Source organism: Xiphophorus hellerii, chromosome 22, assembly GCF_003331165.1.
Source record: "Xiphophorus hellerii strain 12219 chromosome 22, Xiphophorus_hellerii-4.1, whole genome shotgun sequence".
Taxonomy (NCBI): domain Eukaryota; kingdom Metazoa; phylum Chordata; class Actinopteri; order Cyprinodontiformes; family Poeciliidae; genus Xiphophorus; species Xiphophorus hellerii.
Genome location: NC_045693.1, coordinates 25,971,177 through 25,993,554, shown reverse-complemented (window position 1 = coordinate 25,993,554; position 22,378 = coordinate 25,971,177). Strand labels below are relative to the sequence as shown.

The following is a 22,378-nucleotide window of genomic DNA, read 5'->3' as shown; positions in this document are numbered from 1 at the left end:
AACTCCACTCTCTCAAATACAGAACTGTTGTCATGTTGTTTGTCTAAGTCTAGGACTGAGCTCTAACCTCCACCTGGCATTTCTCCTGCAGGAGCTCAGTGATCAAACCGGCAGTGAATTTGACAACAGCAACGTGAGATGGGTAATCACAGTTCCAGCAATCTGGAAAATGCCTGCAAAACAGTTCATGAGGGAAGCAGCCTATAAGGTGGGTTGAGTGTCTGTTTTTTTTTTTGGCTTTTTTGCTTCCATACTTTTTATACATAATTTGACTCATTAGCTCTAAGACAATTTGGCAGAAAAGATGAGTTTCCCTTTCATGTGCACAAAGTGGCTAAACAGGCTAAAGTAAGATAATATCTTACTGAAGAAAATCTTACCGGAAACATTATCTTAATGTTTTCTTGAAGTCCAGACTTATCTGAATTGACTCTCAATGTTTTTTAGGTCTAATTTAGACATAGATTAGTTTTTAGGAAAACGTGCTTGTTTTCTGTAAACGTTTGGCGCTAACCATGAATTCACAGCATTCAGGAGGTGTGCCACTATCTTGTTTATTTATTTATTTATTTATTTGAAAGGATCAATATATTAACTGGAATAGAATTTTAATGTCCCATGAATGCCCCAAATGGAGCACACAGCAGTACTAAGCAATCAGGCAGGAAGTCCTAACATTAAGTTTCAGTTTCAACCAGCCACCATCAATTTGGACCATGTGTGTACTGTGTGTGTGTGTGTGATGAACTTTTATGAGTTAGAGATGCAGCATTTTTTTGTCTTTTATATTTTTGTTCTCTGAAACAATAATTGCCCAACCAGCAAAAAAAAAAACCTTCTCACTTTTATACATGGGTTTTATTGAAAAGATGAAGAAGATGGTCTGTTCTATTCTGTCTTGTTCTGGTTCGTTCCAGATTTGGGATGTCAGGTCAGTGAACAGAGCAGGCTGCTAAATCCAGTGAGAGTGGAAGGTGTTAGAGCGAAGCTTCAGCACACACAGTGACTCGGCACCTTGCAAGAGGATTTAGTTGATTGGCTCTTCACAGAAGACAAAAGGAGAAATAACAGAGGCAGTACAAGACTTTCTGTTAATTTCTCTTCTAAAGAGCGATCACTGCAGCTGAAGAAGCTAAATTCTGGGAGAAAAAGCACACCAAGAAAATTATTTACATACAGTTCAGACCAAAAGTTTGGACACACAGTTGTGTCCAAACTTTTGGTCTGTACTGTACGTTATGCTACGTAAATAATTTTGCATACTTTGTAAAATTATTTACACCTTAAGTGAACTAACTTTTCTATTCTGTTCACTGAAATCGCAAAAGTCACATTCACGTCTTAGGACAACACGGGACGAGGCATGAACTTGTGAACGAAGAAATCTGGAATCAAACCTACGACTTCATAGTAACAAGACAACAACTCTACCCAGTCAGCCACATTTCCTCACTTAATTTGGTTTCTGAAATCTGCCGGGTTTCCCTCAGTGTATTTTAAGCCTGGCAGGCCTCCAGGCTTTACTTGTACCCTCGCCAGGCCTAGCATTGTTAGTTTTTTTTTTTGTGATTTTCCTTTTTTAGGAGTATATAATAGGTGTTTAGTTATCAATCTTCCAAAAATGCATAATTATTAAATGATATTTTCAAATTTCCTGTCAACTTTAAACATTTTTTAACTCAAAAACATGGCGGGTGGATGGATTACTGCCGTAGCTCCCTGAGCACCGAGCTTTAGCAAGTTTTCTGGGGGAAAACCTTGAATCCTGATAAAGTTCCAGCCAGAGAGGCAACCCAGCAGAAGGAAAACATCAGGCTCATCCAGGCCAGGTTTAAAAGAGGGAAAGCTAAGTTAACTGTTTATGTTGTCAGAGTTTTTCCTTTTGTTCCAATACCTCTTTGAGTGGACTAAAAATTATATATAAGTTTGATGTATTATTATTATTATCATTATTATTATTATTGGTAGTAGTAGTATTTATATTAATATTTAATTAAGTAAATATTGGAATGAACTTCATCAAATCTTGTAAGACCAAGCGAAAAGATGAAAAAGAAAACATGCATTCGACAGAAATAATCAGTGAAATTTAAAATATGAATCAGATCCACTGGTACAAAATATTTTTTTAAGCATAAGATAAATCTGAAATGGGACCTTTGTGGCATAAATAACACCAATGCTGAATTTAACCAACCCTGAAGTTGCGTTCAGGGAACGCTGTAATCGCTGCCATTCCTTGCTGTGCTGAAAGTGGAGATGACCTGTCATATTGTATTTTATCATGATTACACATTCACACATTCAAATTTGTTCTTTTTTGTGTTTTTTAAGCTTGAACAAAGCTGATAAACAGCAGCAACACTACGTCCATAAACACACTGTGCAGGATGTTGTAGAGCAGTGGTCACCGACACAGATGCTGTTGCTTCTGTTTCTAAATCATTCTGCTGCTTGTGGGCTCAATGTTGGCGCTCAAGATGTAACCGACAGAATCTGGTTAAAGGATTTTCCAAAATAAAAGATCCTCCAGACCAGGCAGTAGGGGGAGCTAACATTAGGTAGACTCCACTAATGCACCACAGAAGAAGAAAACATAAGTCTCAAATGAGATGTCTTTTGAGTTTTGGGCGATATTTTTATTTATTTTTTTATTTCAAACAAATACGCGACTGTTTTCAGAGTCTGTTTTATATCAAAATTGGTACCAATTGGTCCACGGACCGGTACCGGTCCGGGGGCTGGGGGCCACTGTTGTAGAGGACAGAAGTTTTTATTTTCTGATCATTATAAATCATATTTTGTTTCCTCTGCCTCTCTGCAGTCTGCTCTGGTGTCACGTGAAAACCCAGAACAGCTGATCATTGCTCTGGAGCCCGAGGCGGCCTCCATCTATTGCCGTAAGCTGCGTCTCCATCAGATGGTGGACCTGGGCACACAAACCACCCAGAACGGCTTCAGCCCCAACGAAAATGTGGGGAGTGGGATGACCCAAGGTACGTTTGGTCCACATTCACAAAAAGTGCTTTAAATCTTTTCAACTAACGGGTTTTACGCTGTGCATACCACGGCTAGCACCATGCCGCTTGTTTCTGGGCTCCTGTTCTTTTCAACATGCACCACAGAAAACTCTGACTTACTTCACCAACATAAGAACTGACTTTGTAACTTGCTGTTTTCTCCTTATTTCACACCGTTCGCCTCTGTAGTGTCTCCAGGTAAACAACACAAACTGCATGAACGCACAGTCATATTTATTAAGTCGAATTCATCACAGTTAAGCTTGCTGTTGCTTCTTTTCTCAGAACTTGGTAGCAAGAAATTGTGCTTTGCAATACAAGCATCAACACAAATTAAACAATCACATTTAAACTATAAAATTAAAATACTACAATATTAATGAGTTCTTCGTATTTCTAATTACTGAAGGAAATATTCATATGATCTAGGCACCCTCATCGCCCAATGAATCAATGGAAGCCATTGGCCGCTGTAGTCCTTAAAGTCGGGTTTGATTCCCCAACCCAGGCTGCATGTCTTTCTTCCTTCGCTCGCTGACTGTTTCCTGTCTGATTAGTCAATAAAGGCCTCCAGCACAAAAGTCTTAAAGAAACAGAAAAACATTATAGAAGAAAGAAATTTACCAATCTCATCTCATATTTCAAAGCTCTTCTGTTTGTCACTCTGAATGTAGCACTTGTACTGTGTGGTGTTAAGAGTCAGCAAGAGATCTGGGAGGATATGTACACTCCAAAAATCGCTGTGCCATTGCGTGTGTGGCATGGAAGGGATGCAGGGAAACAACTACTCTGCCATTACCAAGTTAATGAACTGGTTTTGTGCTGAATTTGATGGTGTGTTTGTGTGTCAGCAGAGTGAGGAGCAAAGGGCTGAGCACACGTCTTTGAGGTTCCCTTTACTCAGCATGGTGGACCGTGTTGTCAAACTGTTGAGGCATACAAGCTGTTGTCTTTAAAATCAAGTCAGGGCGGCTTGGTGTTTAGTAAGTTTATATTATCAGGCATCAAAGGCTCAGCCATGTTATTATTTAATTTGAAGATTGCGTTTAAAACTAAATGTGCCTCAAAAACATACCTCCAAAACATAGTAAAATGGCTAGATTTAAGGGGAAGGTCAGTACGTTTTGTTTCTACCATGAATATATAGTGATTTTGCCAGTGTCAAATAAAGACACTTTTCTTATCTTAACATTAAAAGGAGACCTGAAAATTGTTTATGAGCTCAAGTGAAAGAAAATCATAAAATATGCTTTTGGTGTTTTCTGCATATTTCATGGCCGCCCCGAGATGTGTGACGTATGCGGTTCCACCAAGCATTATGAGCATGGAGCATTTCAATGGTGGATGAAAATGGTCACAACATGGTTCACTGTGTGTTGCAATTGATTGTTCAAACCAGCCCAAAAAAAAATGTAAAAATACAGAATAGAGACCATTTGAAGTGGCAATCTGCTCTCATCATCCCACGTTCCCGGCTCGGTTGCTATGTGTGTCGTCCCGTCAGCCATGACGGTTCTGATCATCAGAATCCGATTCTGAAGAGTTTTCTCTCGAATCTGGAGATCCAGCTGTCAGCTCAGGTTCATACTGGTGTGAATGTTTATCATATACTCCCAAGAAGTCTTCTGGATTTTTTTTTTTTTTAAACAGCCAGCCAGACAGACAATTCAGCACTAATTTAGTGGCCGACTGGCTGCGGCGTAGTGCACAGAAGTGGACAGGTTCGGCCCATTTCAGCTTTTATTGACAGAAGCACTAAGAGTCAGAGAAATGAGTCCCTTGTATGAAGAGTTTCAGTAAATGATGTTCATGCAATATCAGTATTTCAAGAAGTGATTTCAGTTCTCCTTTAAAACATAAAATGAAGTGAAGCAGCAACTGCAAATGCCTTTCTCTTCCTTTCACATTGACACTATTCACTTCTCACTAACGTTCCCTACACCACTCCTATATGGAGGACCAAAACTGGCATGATTAAAAATAAAAGCAGAAATTTATATTTTTTGTTTTGCCTTTTCCTTATACATGGGCTTTTGTCAAAAAAATTTATATATTTTCTTTTGCGTTTTTCTTAAACATGTATTTTCATCTGGAAATGTATTTATTTTGTTTTGTCTTTTCCTTATACAAGCGTTCTTTTGTCATTGCCTTGTCTCCTTTTTAAAAAAAATTTTTCTTGTGCATGTCACGTTGTCATCGAGGAATGTTTAAATGCAAATGAGGGGCGGTGTCGTCAGGCTTCAGCTTCTGCTGATTGGTTGGCTGGCATCACACTGGACTTGGCTGAAACAGAGATGATTAGCAGTTTATCAGTGAGCTGGAGCTTAGCAACATTTTTAGAAAATAGTGTTATAACTCCAGCACGTTTTTAAAAATTGAAGCACGTTTAAAAAAAATACAAAAGAAAATATATAAATTTCTTGACAAAAACGCATTTATAAGGAATAGGAAAAAAGACATACATTTCTTGATGAAAATGCGTGTGTAGGGAAAAGGAAAACCAAAAAATATAGATTTCTGCTTTTATTTCTAATTATGTCAGTTCTGGTCCTCCGTACTCCTACACCAAAAAATACACAGTGATAAAAGTCATTAATTTATTACTCTGGTAAATATTTTTGTGTGACCGTAAACTTGTGGTAAGTTCTCTATGAATTAGTACAACTAAATGCAAATGTGCAAACAAGCCAGACATTTATTTTTTGGTGACAAATAATGCCTCCTCCTTCCCTAAAATCATCTACTGTAGGCTGTTTTAGTCACAGGAACTGAATTGGCATATTAAGTCCAATTTGGTGATACAAACAAAGGATTAAATATTCAACAATTACTTTACTTCAAACAGTGGGGAGGGGACAGCATCCAAACACAATATGTTTTTTTTACACTCCTTGCATGCTGGGTATTGCATGTTCTGAGCACATAGCGTCCTGCCAAAACCAAAATGTGATCCATTCAAACTGTTCTGGTCACATTGCATGGTGTCTTCATATTTCATTTGGGGATACATACTTGCTGTTTTGAGTGTTGGATGCTTTATCAACTGCCTGATATCACTATGAGATGTCCTCTGGTTTTGGCATAGATGTTCCTGTTCCAGTGCTTTCATTTGCACAGCCGCCTGCGTGCACAAACAGTCATTTCATCACTTACTGCTTAACTGTTCTTGTAAATGTAAAGTATGTTTGATTCTAAGGTGTTTATGTTGAGCATCAAATGCATTTTTATTCCATATCAATCAAAGTTTTTTTTTAAATTATGTTTTTGCAATTTGCAAGCAACTTTAATAGGCTGTTTGTTTTATTACCAGGGGAAAAATTACAGTGTTTATAATTATATACATGAAATCCTTCTTCACTAACTGGGGGATGAACATTGCTTTAAAAGCACACTCTGCTGGATGTTGAAATCCATACTTACATTGACGGACATTGTCTCACACTGTGGATTTTTTTCTTCCATATTTTCTAATCTCAGATACATTAAAACTTGTTTTCTACCCAAAGCACAAGAATGGCTGAATGAGTCCAAGAATGAATGCTATTTTTTCCCTTGGATTTGGAGTATATTAATGCAGAAAGTTGCTTGTAAACGTAATTGCAACTGCAATCAAATGTGTTTCAGTGCTATTAAAAAAAGATTCCTTTGCGTAATCCATGCTGTTTTAACATTTCGTCACACAGATACACTTCTGAGATCATCCAAAAATTGTGATACCAAACAAAGATAACAGGCTAAAATATATTTTAAAAATGAATCTAGAGAAAGCCACTATAACAAAAAAATATTTTTTAAAAATCACATGAAGCAGTGTCACATTTGTCCAAAACCATGTTGATTATTCGTGTCCATTTGACTACATCTGGTGTGATGATGTAATAAAATGTTGGTTTTGTGTGACATGATGTGGTTGTGCTCTTGCGGGTCAGATGCAGTGACGGTGTTGTGCGTACCCTCTGTTAACATCTTGCAGATGCCCCTGCATAAACCACACAGTAAACCCCAAGAGTATTCATAACGCAGACAGACTTAGAGATTAAAATATTTTTATAGACAAAAAGGGTTTAATATCCTTTTTGCAAATTATCAAGTAGGCGTGTCTTAAAAGATATAATGATGTAAAAGGAATGCTAATGTTGAAAAAAAAACCCTGATATTCTCATTTACATTTTGTTTAAAATGATTTACACACTTTTCATGAATAAATGGAAAACACCTTTACCAACATCACAGCATGCAAACCCTTTTTATAATTGCTTAGCAGCGTTTTGCATGGTTTTGATTATTTATGTTTGAGTTCCAAATTTTTTACATTGGCTAGGTTCCTTAGCATCACCCTAATCTGTTGGGCTACACCCAAACATTAATATTACTTACAGTTTAAAGAAACATGGCCATTATGTTAAAATATTACTTCAGCTCTAAATAAGTCAGGATTATGAATATGAAAAGAATTTTGGACCAGCTGTACATGTCTGTGAGTAAAATGTGAAAAAGACATCAGAGGTTACATTTTACAAGAAGCTTGTCTGGATATTTTTGTAAATTTGTAAAATCTTCTTAAAATGGTGAAAACAAGAAAAGCATTGCACAGTATCACATAACAAAAAGAACTCAAAGTATTAATGCAAAGGCCAACTGATGCTGGTAGCACATGACCAGCATCTTCTTAATGTTAAGGAGAGCTGGGTGTCTAAATGTCAATGTTATCAATACCACAGCGATTATTGGTATTGGATCGATACTGGTGCAATGACATGGATGCTTTTGTTTTTCTTTTCTAAATTTGCAGGTAAGAAGGGAATTATTCTAGTCTTTTTCTCCTACATTGTGTTATATTGTTGTTAGTTCATTGAACATTTTATTTGCCTAAAATATTTGCCCTGAATTTTTATCATAATCAACCAGCTGAAATCAAATCACCAAAATATTCAACAATAATGGCATTTCAAGAAAAAGTGTCGGACCTGGTATCGATACTAGCCCTGCATTTACCTGATATTGGATTGATACCAAAATATTCAGGTTTCTGATAGACAATGCACTTTTGCTTCTCATTTAGAGAATAAAATAAATACCCTGGTTGTTTTACTAGTGAAATTCTTTTTTGTTTTTAGTAACTTACTAAATCCTAAATAGATTTTTTTTGGTCCTTTTTTTATTGTTTGACCTCAACCCCTTTACATCAGTCAGGGCATGTATGCACATTGAATGGATTAATATAGGAAACTGGATGTACATGAGCAGCATATTTTTCCTTTGCATTATTGTCTGTAGAATAAACAACAAAAATACAGATTTATATGCTTAAAATAAAATCTAAATACAAAGGAAAGAGATCTCAGCGTAATATTGTAAAGCAAATTTGCTTATACTGAGTTAAATGATAATCCATGTTCTATCATATAATAGAAAATAATCCCTTTATTATGTAATATGTAGATATATATCTTGTATATTATTAAATTCTATAACGTGTTCACCTGAGCTTGCTGCTTTCCTTTTACACTGTACGCATCACTTCCTCACACAGCAGAGCTTCCTGCCTTCCTGACACTCATTGCAAAATGTTCTTTCTGTTAACAACCAGCTAAGGAGCATGCACGGCGCAACCGGCAGAGCCGCACCTTTTTGGTGGAAAATGTCATAGGGGAGCTTTGGTCGGAGCTGGAAGAAGGTAGTGTCTTTCTCTTCTTCTTAACTTTTTCTTTCTGGGTCAGTGTGCTTGACTGAGTTTCTGCTGCACAATTCAATTCAGAAAGGCATGTTGATTATTCTGTGAAACTAACATCCATTTCAATGCCTTATTTGTTTACATTTTTCCATATTTTTACCCGTTTTCTGGCGTGTTTTCTATGTCTTAGCTGAGCAGCATGTGGTATGACTCAGATGAGATTACACTATTGAAGACTGAGAGTCACATGTTTACCCCTTGAGAGATCTTATTCATTTCTTCTTTCTTTGCTAAAAGTGTGAAAATGGTCTCCAATTCAGTTTATATACATAATTATTCACTTGAGAAAATACAAATTCTTGGATTTAAAGTTACAATTTAGTTAATCTTTACCAGGTTCTAAACTGATTCATATCCAATATGTGTGCAAAACCACCCACCCCTCCCAGTCTCTACCATATTATTTATTACCGTACATCAGGGGTCTCAAACTTCAGTCCTCGAGGGCCTCAGTCCTGCAACTTTTAGATGTGCGTCTGCTGCACCACCTGAACAGAATAATTAGGTCATTAAGTTTCTGGAGAACTGATCTACACAGGGAGGAGGTAATTAAGCCATTTCATTCCAGTATTTTGTACCTGTGGCACATCTAAAAATTGTAGGACTGCGGCTCTTGAGGACTGGAGTTTGAGACCCCTGCCGTACATAGAAGAAGCAAAAATTTAGATGCATTAATTAAACTGATTACACCTAAATCCCTAGAAATGCTTAAAGTACACAAACTCTAGCATTTAAAAGCAACATAAAGGGGGCATTCTTTCTTTTTAGCGATACAGGAGCATCAAAGCACAGCAAGCGTAATCTAAGGAAACGCTCCTTAAAAGCAGATTTATCCAGTCTTCATCCAGGTAAAGTTCAGTTTGTTTATTGGATTGTGCGATTGAAATTTGAATAAACATGCCATATTGTCGATTTAACAAATGTATTAATTTAGCAAAAACTGAGCTCGGTGGTGTTTGTGAGAACTGTACACAGTCTCCTCATGCTTGTCACCAGCTTTCACAAGTTACCCGGTGAACACACTGCCTCCACCAAATACGATTTGCCTAAAGTTTTTCATGGGAACAACCCAAGCACAAATGTACTCACTCTTTGTACCAAATATATAAGCTTTTATTACAAAAAGAAAAGTTTAAAGTTAAAAGTGTCACTGTAATCGTAGCTGGAAGCTGATTCACGAGAGTAGGGTCAACTTTAATGTTGTGGAGCCGTCTTTTTCAACTTTGGTCCTCAAGGCACTCTGCCCTACATGTTCAAGGTTTCCCCCAGAAAAATTGCTAAGCCCGATGGTTGGGCGCTAGGGCAGTCATTCATCCAGCGTCCCGTCGTGTTTTTGAGTTAAAAAATGTTTAAACTTGAGAGGAAATTTCAAAATATCACTTGGTAATTGTGTGTTATTAAAAGATTGGAAGATAAATCCAATATAAGGTCTTAAAACATATTTAAAAAATGTAAAATAACTTGAAAAAATAAGCAGTGCTTAGCCTGGTGGGGGCACAAGTAAAGCCTGGTGGCCCGCCAGGATTATAATACACTGGGGGAAACCCTGGTGTTTTAGATGTTTACTTGCGCCAATACTCCTGATTTCAACTGATGGCCGATTTACAGACTTTTGCTGAACTGCGATCATCTGAGTCAGGTGTGTTAAAGCAGAGACATCTAAAACATGCAGAGCAGTGTATCTTCAGGACCAGTGTTGGGGGACTAAAGCACAGAGACGTCAGCTGGAGGACAAGGCATTTTGAATGAATGAATGAAAAAGAAACTCTTACACTGAGAGGTGGCCAAAGAACATGGAATGGAACTGTCCAAACAAAACTCAAGCATGAACATGGAAAACGCCCAGAAACCTGACCTGAGGAGTAAGGCAGAATGAAAGGCTTAAATACACACAGGAATGAGTGGAAATGACAGGAAACCGGCGGTGCTAATCAGATGAGAAAGATAAGCAGCTGAGTGAACGTGGAGGCAGAGGACAATGGTGAAATGACATGCAGCTGGGCAGGGGAGCAGAAAGCAGACTGAGGGAGAGGCGATAAACAAAGCAGAGACAACTAAAACAAAAAACAACAAAAAAACTCCTGCAAATAAAAGTCAACAGAAACACTGATCTAAAGAAATGGGTCCAAAACGCAATCAATGAGAATAAATGAACAAACGGAATTGACTAAAATAGCGAGATCAAACAACAACAGAAAAAATCAGTAAAAACATAATCTAAACAGAAAAGCAATAGAACTACGTAGCCTGATAAGTAAAAGCTTTATATTGCAATCTATTCTTAGATTATCTAGGAATTCTTCATTGAGAACATTGACCATTGAGATACGATAGAGCTTAGTTATTTGAAAATTTATAATAAAAATTTTAAACTCCATGCTGGATTTAGACTCAATTTAAACAATTCTTAGTCTACTTCAGAGGTAGAAAAAAAAATATGTATCAGTTTTTTCTGGTCAGTTTGTTTTTCCCTAAAGACCTGGTAGGTTGTTGTTGCTGTGGCATGTGTTCTCCAATCTTTAGACATTTACAAATGGACTATTTTTGATTGCTGACATTCTCATGGATGTGGATAAGACAATAAACATGCTCGGAAGCAGAAGATGGTAGGTTGGCAGTTTCTAGAAAGTGAGCAAGTTTGGCTGCTGGCGGACATGATGTTTCCACGTCGGGTACAGGATTTGAAAACATTGAACAATATTATTCATTTGCTTTCACAGCAAACATCCAAGAGCAAAAAGACCCAAGTACCAGGCTTTTGGTCCAAAATCCTCACAAGAGCTTGGGCTTGGTGAGGATAGTAAAGAATTGGACAAACAAGCTTGACTTGAAAAATGTTGAACAGAAAATATCTGCCCTAAAGATAACGTCCACTGAGAAAGGGTAGTTCTAACTAAGTCTAATGCAAGATATCTTGATGATTATTTGGTGAATTAGTTCCATTCATGCTTCATGAATGGAACTAATGAAAACTAAAACCATCAATTGGCCAGCACAACAGTTGACTACCATGGAGACTAAATAAAGGGCGGTTGCCAGCATTTTTTAGATGGATGAATACGTTTGACAGATGCCGTTTCATCATGTGAATGAAGGCTGTGCTTCATCAATATCCTCCTGGCAAGACAACTGCAGTCTGGCATTCAGAGGAATGCAAGAAAGGACAAACCAGTAGGAGTAAAGTATACTCTAACAAATAATATGTTTTAGTGTAACAGCAAGCTCCAGGAGAATAGTGCAAGTGAGTATGCCAACCTGTGGTGAGAAACTTGAATTTGATAGGCCACAACAATGGATTTAGTGTATTCACAAACAAACATTGCCTGATATTGAGCAGTAGTGGAAGTTAGTTTTCTGGGAAATTTGTGCCACCTGATTGCAACACACATCTTTATGATTGGGCTGCACAGTAACGCAGTTGGTAGCACTGTTGCCTTGCAGCAAGAAGGTCCTGGGTTCGATTCCTGGCGTCTTTCTGCACTGAGTTTGCATGTTCTTCCTCTGCATGGTGGGTTCTTTCCGGGTTCTCCGGCTTTCTCCCACAGTCCACAAACATGACTGTCAGGTAAATTGGTCTTTCTAAATTCTCCCTAGGTGTGTGTGTGGATGGTTGTTTGTCTGTCTCTGTGTTGCCCTGCGACAGACTGGCGACCTGTCCAGGGTGACCCCCTGGACAGGGGTTCCCGTCTCTCGCCCGGGACGTTAGCTTGAGATAGACACCAGCACCTCCTGACCCCACTAGGGACAAGGGTGTAAGAAAATGGATAGATGGATGGATCTTTATGATTGTCCTCTACACTAATATTTTGAAAATGCTTTTCAAGCTATCATTGAAAAATGACAGCGTGGATGAACAAGTGACTGTTCAAGATGAAAATACAACAAACTACAGAGCAAAAGAGCAAAGACAGCCCAAATTTAGGGAAAAAAATAAATAAATCTTTCCAGGATTTACCAACAAGAGAAGGTTGATGACAAAACTTATTTTCTCAAAGCACATCTGAAAGCTGGAAGCTGATTAAGTAAGAATGTTATCAAATTGAATAAGAATTCAAAAGCAGTCCCTGTGTGTTGGAGCAATCCTTTGAGGAAGGATGTTGGTAGAGAACATCCAAGTTGCATGCCTTTGGTTTGCTGCTACTTTACAATTGCTGCTTGTCCTCTTTGCAGGTGACCGTTATGTGGTAATGGACTGTGGGGGAGGAACAGTGGACCTGACTGTCCATCAAATCCGTCTTCCAGAAGGACATCTAAAAGAACTCTACAAGGCCTCGGGTAAATTGTGTGGGAAGAAGCTACTTTTAAAGCCAGTCATCACATTTATAGTTGTGTGATTCCTCATGTAAGCCCATGTTTTTCTTTAGGTGGACCTTATGGCTCTATCGGGGTTGATTATGAATTTGAGAAGTTGCTGTGTAAGATCTTTGGCCAGGATTTTATCGACCAGTTTAAAATTAAGAGGCCAGCCGCCTGGGTGGACCTGATGATTGCATTTGAGTCTCGGAAGAGAGCAGCAGCTCCTGAGAGGACCAACCCTCTCAACATCAACCTGCCTTTCTCCTTCATCGACTACTACAAGAAGTTCCGGGGTCACAGCGTCGACCACGCTCTGCGCAAAAGCAAGTGAGTGCGAACTGAAACGCTGTAGGAATCATATACGACACTGATCAGATATTTACATGCATTCATTGTGGGCATAAATTTCATATTAAGTTGGGTGTTTAACGAGACATTTGTCTAGAATGGAGACCTCACACAACATGTGACGTCAATAGATCTCAAACATCAGAAAAGAATGGCACAAGTGAATAACTTGTCTAAATTATACCTGCAGGGTCAGCTATATATCACCAACGTTTGGATAATAACTGTTTGCAAGCAGTAGAGAAACCACACATTCTGTGGCCATCAAGAACATCAATAGTTTACCTGAAGTGATTCAACTTAGAGGTATAGTTCGCAGATTTATAAACGTCTTGGGGCAAGTGCCAACTTCTATTTTGGAAATGAGAAATATCTTTTGCATCCTCCTAAAAGACATGAAAGCAATAGCTTGAAGAGTAAAAAAAATATGTTTAAATAGCTCCACCCATTCCCTTGGATGTACTCTTTTACTTTATTACGTGCTCTTTTAACTTTAGCAATATGTTTCTTCTGACTGGATGTAATATTAGCATGTTGGAGAAGCCCGGCCCACATCCTGACATGACTCTGGTGGTGGGATCTAAAGATTAAGCATGATGGAAAGGAGATAATTGAAAGAATCATTTTCAACATTTGCCTTTTTAATAAAATGTAAAAAATTTTTTAAAAAGTATTCGTTCACATTGTTTTATTATCGTTTAATATCTGTACCTTTTTCATTTCCAGTCAGAACAAACGTCTTTGTAGAAAGAAAGTCATTTCAAATGGAAAACTGTGAGGGTCTATGAAGAACTTTGTACTTGACTGTAAATATTCACTAAAATAGTTTCCCAGTTTAATTGCTGCCTCTTTACTATTATTATAGCCATAATGACTATAGTTATTCTATATCTCAATAAACACAAGCTTTATTTTGTGTGGTTTGACGGGACAGTTGACCCGCTTCCCCCATCTTCCGACCGTGACATCTGCCGCGCTCTGCCTGAGTGAAACAGGACGGTTCATGACAGAAGACAAAAGAAAGAAGATTTATTTTTACTCAACTATGCTGTGGACTTTGCATTAAGCAGATTTTTCTTCTCTTCCTTAGTGTGGACTTTGTTAAATGGTCATCTCAAGGGATGCTGAGGATGAGTCCAGATGCAATGAATACCCTCTTCAAACCGACCATAGACCACATCATCCAACATCTCAGTAAGCTCCACTTATGAAATCAAACATTAAAAAAACATATGTTGCTGCCTAAGAACTCTATTATTTCTAGACAGAGCAGCTCTTGTAAGAATTGTTCTGCGTATTGTGAAGTAATTCTTGAAACAAAATTATTCCCTTAAGTAGTTTTTGTTCAGTAGGCCAGTTTTCTTACAGTAAGACGGATAAGTGCCACCTAACAAGAGCGTACGCCCTAAAACCACTGTGCCGGGATCATTGGTTGATTCCTCAGCCAAGGTAAACATTAGCTGCATTTCCATTAGCCACGGGATTGTGCAAATTGAAAATACAAAAATAAATTTGCATAAGGGAAACACAGGAATTTTGGAAAAAAAAACAACTTGTGTTTTCACACAAGTCACATGCTCACCAACCAGATATTACTTCTGATCCATGTATTAGAAATCCATGTAAAAACCGCCGACTACAAATTCCCCAGAACGCTTTACACGTATCCGCTCCCGGGTATCAGGGGCTTGTTGCCGATGTCTCCTCTGCTGGCTGATAGTTGATGAGTGCTAGCTGAATCACGAACATAATCTTGTGTAAGTGTTTACATCCGTCGTAAACATCCATCGAACCATGACACGTGATGTCATGGCTCTAATGACATCACGTGAACAAGCTTATTCACGTGGGATTTTAATTTCATTTCTTATTTAATGGAAACACAGCAATTGCAAAATTGTGGGGGGGTTTTGACATTAGCAGGCAGGGGCGCCGTATAGGGGGGAGAAGTTAGGACAATTCCTAAAGCACTTCAGGCTACAGTGTGAAGGCAGCCTAAAGTGCCACCATTCATTTACTTTAACCCTGCTTTTACTATGGGATTTTCCCCAGTGAATCAATTAACCTAACATCATCACAGTAATGAATTTACTTTGTTTTTTGATAATCTCGCTCATTTATTTATTTTTTTTGCCTTCTCTAGCTGAACTCTTTGAGAAGCCAGAAGTTAGCGACATTAAGTTCCTATTCCTGGTTGGAGGTTTTGCTGAGTCCGCCCTGCTGCAGCAGGCTGTCCAGAACATGCTTCAGGGCCGCTCCAGAATCATCATCCCGCACGACGTTGGTCTAACCATCCTGAAAGGTGCTGTGCTGTTTGGCCTGGACCCCAGTGTCATTAAAGTGCGTCGTTCACCCCTAACATACGGGGTAGGTGTCCTTAATCGATTCGTGGAGGGCAAACACCCGCCGGAGAAACTGCTGATAAAGGACGGAACCCGCTGGTGCACCGACGTCTTCGATACTTTCATTGCTGCTGACCAATCTGTGGCACTGGGTGAGATGGTGAAGCGCAGCTATACGCCAGCCAAGCCTTCCCAGCAGGTTATAGTTATCCATGTTTATTGCTCGGAGAAGGAGAGGGCAGGGTTTATCAGCGAGCCCGGGGTCAGGAAGTGTGGGACGCTTCGCTTAGATGTCAGTGGAACAGAAAGTTCAGCGCCACGCCGTGAGATCCAGACCCTCATGCAGTTCGGTGACACAGAGATTCGAGCCATAGCTATAGACGTGTCCACAGGACGCACCGTCAAAGCTAGCATCGACTTCCTAAGCCACTAAGGCTCGTACGAGAGCCTAGCTTCCAGAATCCCCAGAAGCAGTAGTCATGAAAATACAGCTTCCACATAACAACTATGAATAGTACTAGAAATTTGCAACGTATAAAATTCCAGGCTCAGATACTTTTGGTTGAAGAACGTTGATAGGCTTCGACATGAAACCCCCCAAAATGTTGGACTGTAGCATTTATGGTAAAAGGATCAAATAGACAGTTTGCTTCAGCTGTCGCTGGTTCCCATGTTTTCACTTTCTTTACTGAGGAGCTCTGTTCTGCTAAAAGGCTTAAAGCAAACACTGTTCTGAGAGCCCGGCGCTGAGGCAGGAGGTCTGCGTTGTCAGGTTTAAAAGGGAACGCCGTCAACACTTGTCCAGTTCTGATTTCTGTTCTCTGAATTCTTAGTCATTAGTATTATTGCACGTTACCTCGCAGTGCACTGCAGAGGCGATCCACACACGAATCATAACCTTCACGCAGAACTCCTATTCACACACATGTTTTATTTGCTACAAGTTCCCCAGAACGCTGCACACGTAGCCGCTCCCTGATACCTGGGAGCGGCTAACTTTCCTCATCATAACTTTCCTCTAAGTTATGATTGATGTTTTTTTTTGTTTGTTTTGTTTTTTACAGTATCTCATAGTCCAGTGTTCAAGGCACGTTGTGCAAAAAAAAAAACTAATAAAAAAACTACGGTAGGTCAGTGTGATAACTTGCCCTGCAGAAATGTGGTGGTAAGTTTTCCATACTTGCCAAACTTTACTTTCCAGTTGTAACAATAGTTAAGGTTCTTGGTATCATTTAGCATCAGGTGCATTTAGCACAAACAATTTTCCCAAATGCGATTCAATCCACTTAAGACTATATAGTGCAGGTAACAATTATCCCAAGTTATTTCCAGGGAATGTCAATGAAAGCAGCATTATTTTTAAGACAGCAGTGGATCAGATTGGCTCGTCAATCTGTCTTCATGGAGTCAGAGTCCTAAAGCTACATTAACTATTAGTCTTAAATGAATTCTGTTAGTGTCTGTAATTATTTCGTTCTTAAAAGTTACACTTTTACCAACGGTCTACTCGTGTAGCCCCTATTCAAAGTGGAGACGTTTGAAACACAACATTTAATCTGATCTTCTTGAAAAACCTTTTTTTTTCCAGACTAAGCAGAACAAAGCAGGTAACGCTGACGTCTGACGGATTCAAGTCGTTTCTTACAAAACGCCTTCTCGTTTCAACACGCCGTCCGCTGGGATTTACGTCCATACTTTTGAGAAAACATGGAGCAGATTTTCAGTCTGGTTCGTTTTCAGCCAGCGTACGCAAAATGAGTTCCTCAGAATGCTGATGTCAGTGTCAATTTCTTTTCTATATTAACCAACTATTAGCCACTATTAATCAATTAAGTATTCCTATCTAAGAGGAAATAGACAGAGCTTTCACTAACATTGTTGTATTGAACCCAGCTGCAAGCAGCTACAGTTTACAAAAAAGTATATTAGTGGCCTAATTAACCAGACTGAACAAAGTTGCAAAATTATGACTCATGTACAGTATATATATATATATATATATATATATATATATATATATATATAATATATATATTTACTTTCATATGGACCAGTTTCACTGCAAATAGTTTCATATTTAGTCAATGCCAAAACTAGGTTAATAAAATTGATGTTGATCATTGCAGACACATTTTGCACATGAATCAGCCGTTTGCTTTTTGGCTTCCTGCCTGTGTTTGCAGGATTGTTGTGACCTTAGTTCACGTTCCTCTACTTTGGATTCCTCTCTTGAACACAACAGATCGAATCCAACGGAGTGCTGCTTTATGTGAGGAGAAATAAACTCGAAAGGGAAAACTGCAAACTGTGCTCCACAGTCAATCTGAAACGCAAGAACAGCCTTGACTGACCCTCTTTTTTTTTTGCAAACTGTGAGCAGCTTTTGGACGCAGCGCTTCCTGCTTGGCCGGGCTTTTGATTCAGGTAGAACTGGGAATAAAAACGTGCAGGCCAGATCATAATAATCACTTTTATTTCTAGAAATACACTATTTATATATTGTACAGATTCTTCTAGCGCTGTCATAGCAGCTTTTGAAGTAAGAGTGTGCGCATGTGTGAGAACGAGGGCGTGTGTGTGTGTAGCATCGGCATTTCTAGAAAAAATATTTTCCTCCCCTCTTACGCTTGTGCGACCAACGCGGATTTCTGTTCGCGTTGCGAAATTTGAAATGTGATCTTGTTCTCTGCAGACATAAACAAAACTTGGAAACTTGAATTGTTTAAAATTATGGCAATGAACAAATCTGTGCTTATGATCAGTAGCAGAATTCTTTGTTGCAGAGTAAAATAAGGCACTCCCAGGGAGGAAGGAACAATAAAGAGCACAGAGAGAAAGGTGGGAAGTTCATGAAAGTAATAAAAGAGGAGTGAGGAGAGACAGAAGGACACCAGGGGAAAGAAGAAAAAGAATTGTTTATAATCTCTGGCTATTTTTTTTTTTTTTGGCTGTGCAAGTTTATAAAACAAATCATCATGACATTTTGCATCTACAAGCTACGGAGCCAACTCAGAAAAAGTCCAAATAGTTTGGATGCATTTTTTCTTTCTTTCCTACTTATGGAAAGTTTCTGTTTATATCGTAGGTATGTGGTGCATTTCTGTCCTAAATAAAAAGATTTAAAACTTCAGATATTTCACAACGTACGGAGCCCCCTAGGGGACATGGGGAATTTTTTTCTTTTGCGTTCCCTCGCAATACTTTTGCGTTCCCTCGCAATACTGTACTGGTCAGTTATGCAGCATAATTGAATACTGCAAGCCTTTCTTACGGTGGGCGCCGTACTTTATGCTTTAATATAAGGTTATGTGAGGTTTTTCCATGAATGTTAGTATCTTTTTGTGAAATATCTGAAGTTTTATATCTTTCTTTAGGATAGAAAGGCACCTCAAACCTGTGATATAAACAGAAACTTTCCGTAAGTAGGAAAGAAATAAAAACACATTATAATTTGGACTATTTCTGAGTTATTATCGTGGATAATAAGTTATCTGACAGTTTTGATTGTGTCTCTGTTGTGTTCGTAGTCTGAATGGTTTAAAGAGCTGCTTTTAGTGCCGCTCCATCTTCGCCTTAACAGACATAAACATACAGTAAAAAATCGCCTGCTCCTGTCAAATCAATAATTACTTATTTCATTCATATGGCTCTTACAGAGCCTCAGTGAAAACTTGTTTATTATTATTAACTGTTTGGTGCAAAACACTGATTGAAAATCGATTTCTTTTTTACTGTATGTTTATGTCTGTTAAGGCGAAGATGGAGCGGCACTGAAAGCAGCTCTTTAAACCATTCAGACTACGAACACAACAGAGACACAATCAAAGCTGTCAGATGATTTATTACCCGCGATAATAACTCACAAATAGTCCAAATTATAATGTATTTTTATTTCTTTCCTACTAACGGAAAGTTTCTGTTTATATCACAGGTTTGAGGTGCCTTTCTATCCTAAAGAAATTTCAGATATTTCACAAAGAGATATTAACATTCATGGAAAAACCTGATGATAACCTTATATTAAAGCAGAAAGTACGGCGCCCACCGTAAGAAAGGCTTACAGTATTCAATTATGCCGCATGAACTAATGAGTAGATTATTCCGAGAGAACGCAAAAGAAAAAAAAAAATCCTCCATGTCCCCTGGAGGCCTCCGTAGATGTGCATCATGTTAGAGGAAATATTTTCTTGATCCAGTTTCTTCTTTTATGGTACTGATTCACATCTGGATCTCCACTTTGTCGTGGACTTTTATACAGACTTCATTCACAGCAGCTAGCAGGCGCAGTGTCTAGGCTGTGGTGTTGTTACCTTGACAACGCAGCCATGTTTTCATGAGGTTTTCATGAGGTTTTCACAGCCTGCATCTAAACTTCCAAAACTCCTCCTCAGACAGAGCATTAGGGTGGATTCTTTGCACATTAGAGAGACATGACTGTAGAATAAACCACAGCATTTGCACACAAGCGGCATTGGGCAGAGTTTTGTCTATTGAAGCAACAAATCTTAATTCTAGATAGAAAGAAATGTTCATTCTTTATTTGGAGTAAAATTAGCAAATCATTTGTGTGTTATGACATTCTTTTGACACTCCTAAATAATCCAATTTCATGGAGCTGTTAGTCTGCTTGTTTTTCTTGTAAAAGGACTGAGGCGTCATTAGCTATAACTTCTTATGCAAATTTCTCCAGATCTTTTTTTTTTTTTTTTTTTTTTCAGAGGACTTTCTCCAAGTCAAACATGATATTTGGAAAATATTAGGACAGAAAATGCAGAGTATTATTTTACCTTCTGATCCATATACACTTATGAAAAAAGTGTATGGAAGAAAACCAATGTGACTTAAAGACAAAGTATGCACTCATCACTGACATGTTTACCTCCTTCTATCACGTAAGCACCGCCGGCTTAATTTAATCAAACAGGTTTTTTTTTTTTTTTATCAAATCAAATCAAACGTTTCTTTTCGTTCCCATTGTGCTGTTTGCCTCTGAACAGCATGCTATATCTATGTGCCTTTATGCTGCTAATATGGCTGTTTTTCACAGAACCTCTTCCTAAGTACATATTTAGTTCAGTTTCATAATGTCGCTCCAAATCAGAACCAAACGTCATCCGAGGGCCTCTTTCCAAGGCATCTTCCATTCAACCCGATCGATATTAAACCCAATTTATCCGACTGGAACACAAGCGATTGTCACTCCGGTGCCGGTCCAGGAGGAGTGAAGGCTGCAAAACATTGACTCAATGCAATCTGATGGGTTTCTTTAGGCACTTTCTAAACTAAATTGAAGAATGAACTGAGTTTAACGCACTGTTTCGTAACTATGTCTCATTGGATTTGATGTGTGATTGAATTGAAAGGATTTTCTCTGTAAAGTGCCTCGAGGCGACATTTGTCGTGAGTTGGCACTACGTGAATGAAGTGGACCGAACTGAACTGAGTTCAGTTCATTTCGAGGGGGAACAGCTGGGTGTCGAATCGAACAGCTGAATGCGTCTCCGTCCGTGTCACCGTATATTAGCTGGTGCCATAATTTTTGCTTTTCTAATCTAACGATAGATCTTTCACAGACGTACTTGTCAGAGTAGTGTTTGATTTATGGCGATGTTTGACAAAGGAATTAAACGCAGGGAAGAAATTAGCAGTAAAACACTGTGTGAACACTTTTGATACCACAGATTTTTTTTTTTTTTAGATTTCAGGACAATATTTTTAATTATTCTATGACTTTTCTTCTTTTTTCTGCCACAGCAGATAGAACTGTATATGTTAATTTTAGGGCTTATACATTTGATTTTATTTCTGGTTATGTATTGAATGTTATAGAACTGCAATAGGAAATTCAGTTTCAGTAGGGAAGACATCTGTAATTCCTTGGTAGGACAAACACACACACACACACACTGCTTTGAAGTCAAAGCAAATTAGTCCACTGATTAGGTTGTGGGTCAAAAAATTGGAATGGCACTGAAATAGTTTTGCACGTTTGATGCATAGAAAGTGCAGACAACAAAACAAGACAGTTTATACCCATCAGTATTTTAAAGACAATTATGTTACTTTGAAATTAATATCAGCTTGTTTAGTACTAACTGATAGAGGTTTTACATGACTAAAGTATTACACAGTGTGAAAAGAAGGATAGAAGCAGAGAGACCTTGTCCGAATGGGCTTAATGTTGTTAAAGATGCTAAAAGTCATCGCTACAGCTGCATTTTCTAAACTACTGAATTGTCCAGGGAGTTGAGCTATAATCAGGAAGTGAAAGATTATTATTTCATTTCAAAGTCAAAAGAACGATCCAGAGTTGTCAAAGTTTGACAACTTTGGGATAATTTGCAGGTACACTTTTTTTTTCCTGTTAGAAGCAATAAGTAATCCACCCATTCAAAACGACTGTCTGTGAAAACTGCAAAAAAAAAAAAAAAAAAACACACATTGAGAATCGCATAAAGGTTGTTAAGTAAAATCTGGACATGTCGGTTAAGGGCAAATGAAGAAATGCGCCTGAACATTCTTGACAAAAGTCCAAAGATCCAAACGCGAAGTGAGTGTAGTTTTCCCAGAATGACACCAGAACAAACACACAGCCCAGGAAACGCTTTAGTGGTTTCAGAGAAAGAAGGTGAACATCA

The 22,378-nt window shown here is 38.4% G+C and overlaps 1 protein-coding gene across 4 annotated transcripts in view; it reads left to right on the top strand.

The window, feature by feature from the left end:
• The window catches only part of hspa12a (heat shock protein 12A), a 32,307-nt gene extending 15,458 nt beyond the window's left edge, over positions 1 to 16,849 (top strand). The window contains exons 6-13 of one of the 4 annotated variants that reach the window (XM_032553930.1): positions 92 to 208; positions 2,825 to 2,996; positions 3,210 to 3,218; positions 8,611 to 8,697; positions 12,925 to 13,029; positions 13,119 to 13,377; positions 14,489 to 14,592; positions 15,542 to 16,849. In XM_032553930.1, coding sequence (XP_032409821.1) covers positions 92 to 208; positions 2,825 to 2,996; positions 3,210 to 3,218; positions 8,611 to 8,697; positions 12,925 to 13,029; positions 13,119 to 13,377; positions 14,489 to 14,592; positions 15,542 to 16,173 — 1,485 coding nt within the window. In that variant the 3' untranslated portion in view covers positions 16,174 to 16,849. The remainder of the gene's footprint in view (positions 1 to 91; positions 209 to 2,824; positions 2,997 to 3,209; positions 3,219 to 8,610; positions 8,698 to 12,924; positions 13,030 to 13,118; positions 13,378 to 14,488; positions 14,593 to 15,541) is intronic. The other 3 variants (XM_032553931.1, XM_032553932.1, XM_032553933.1) reach the window with 3 other exon arrangements.
• Positions 16,850 to 22,378: the final 5,529 nt, after the last annotated feature.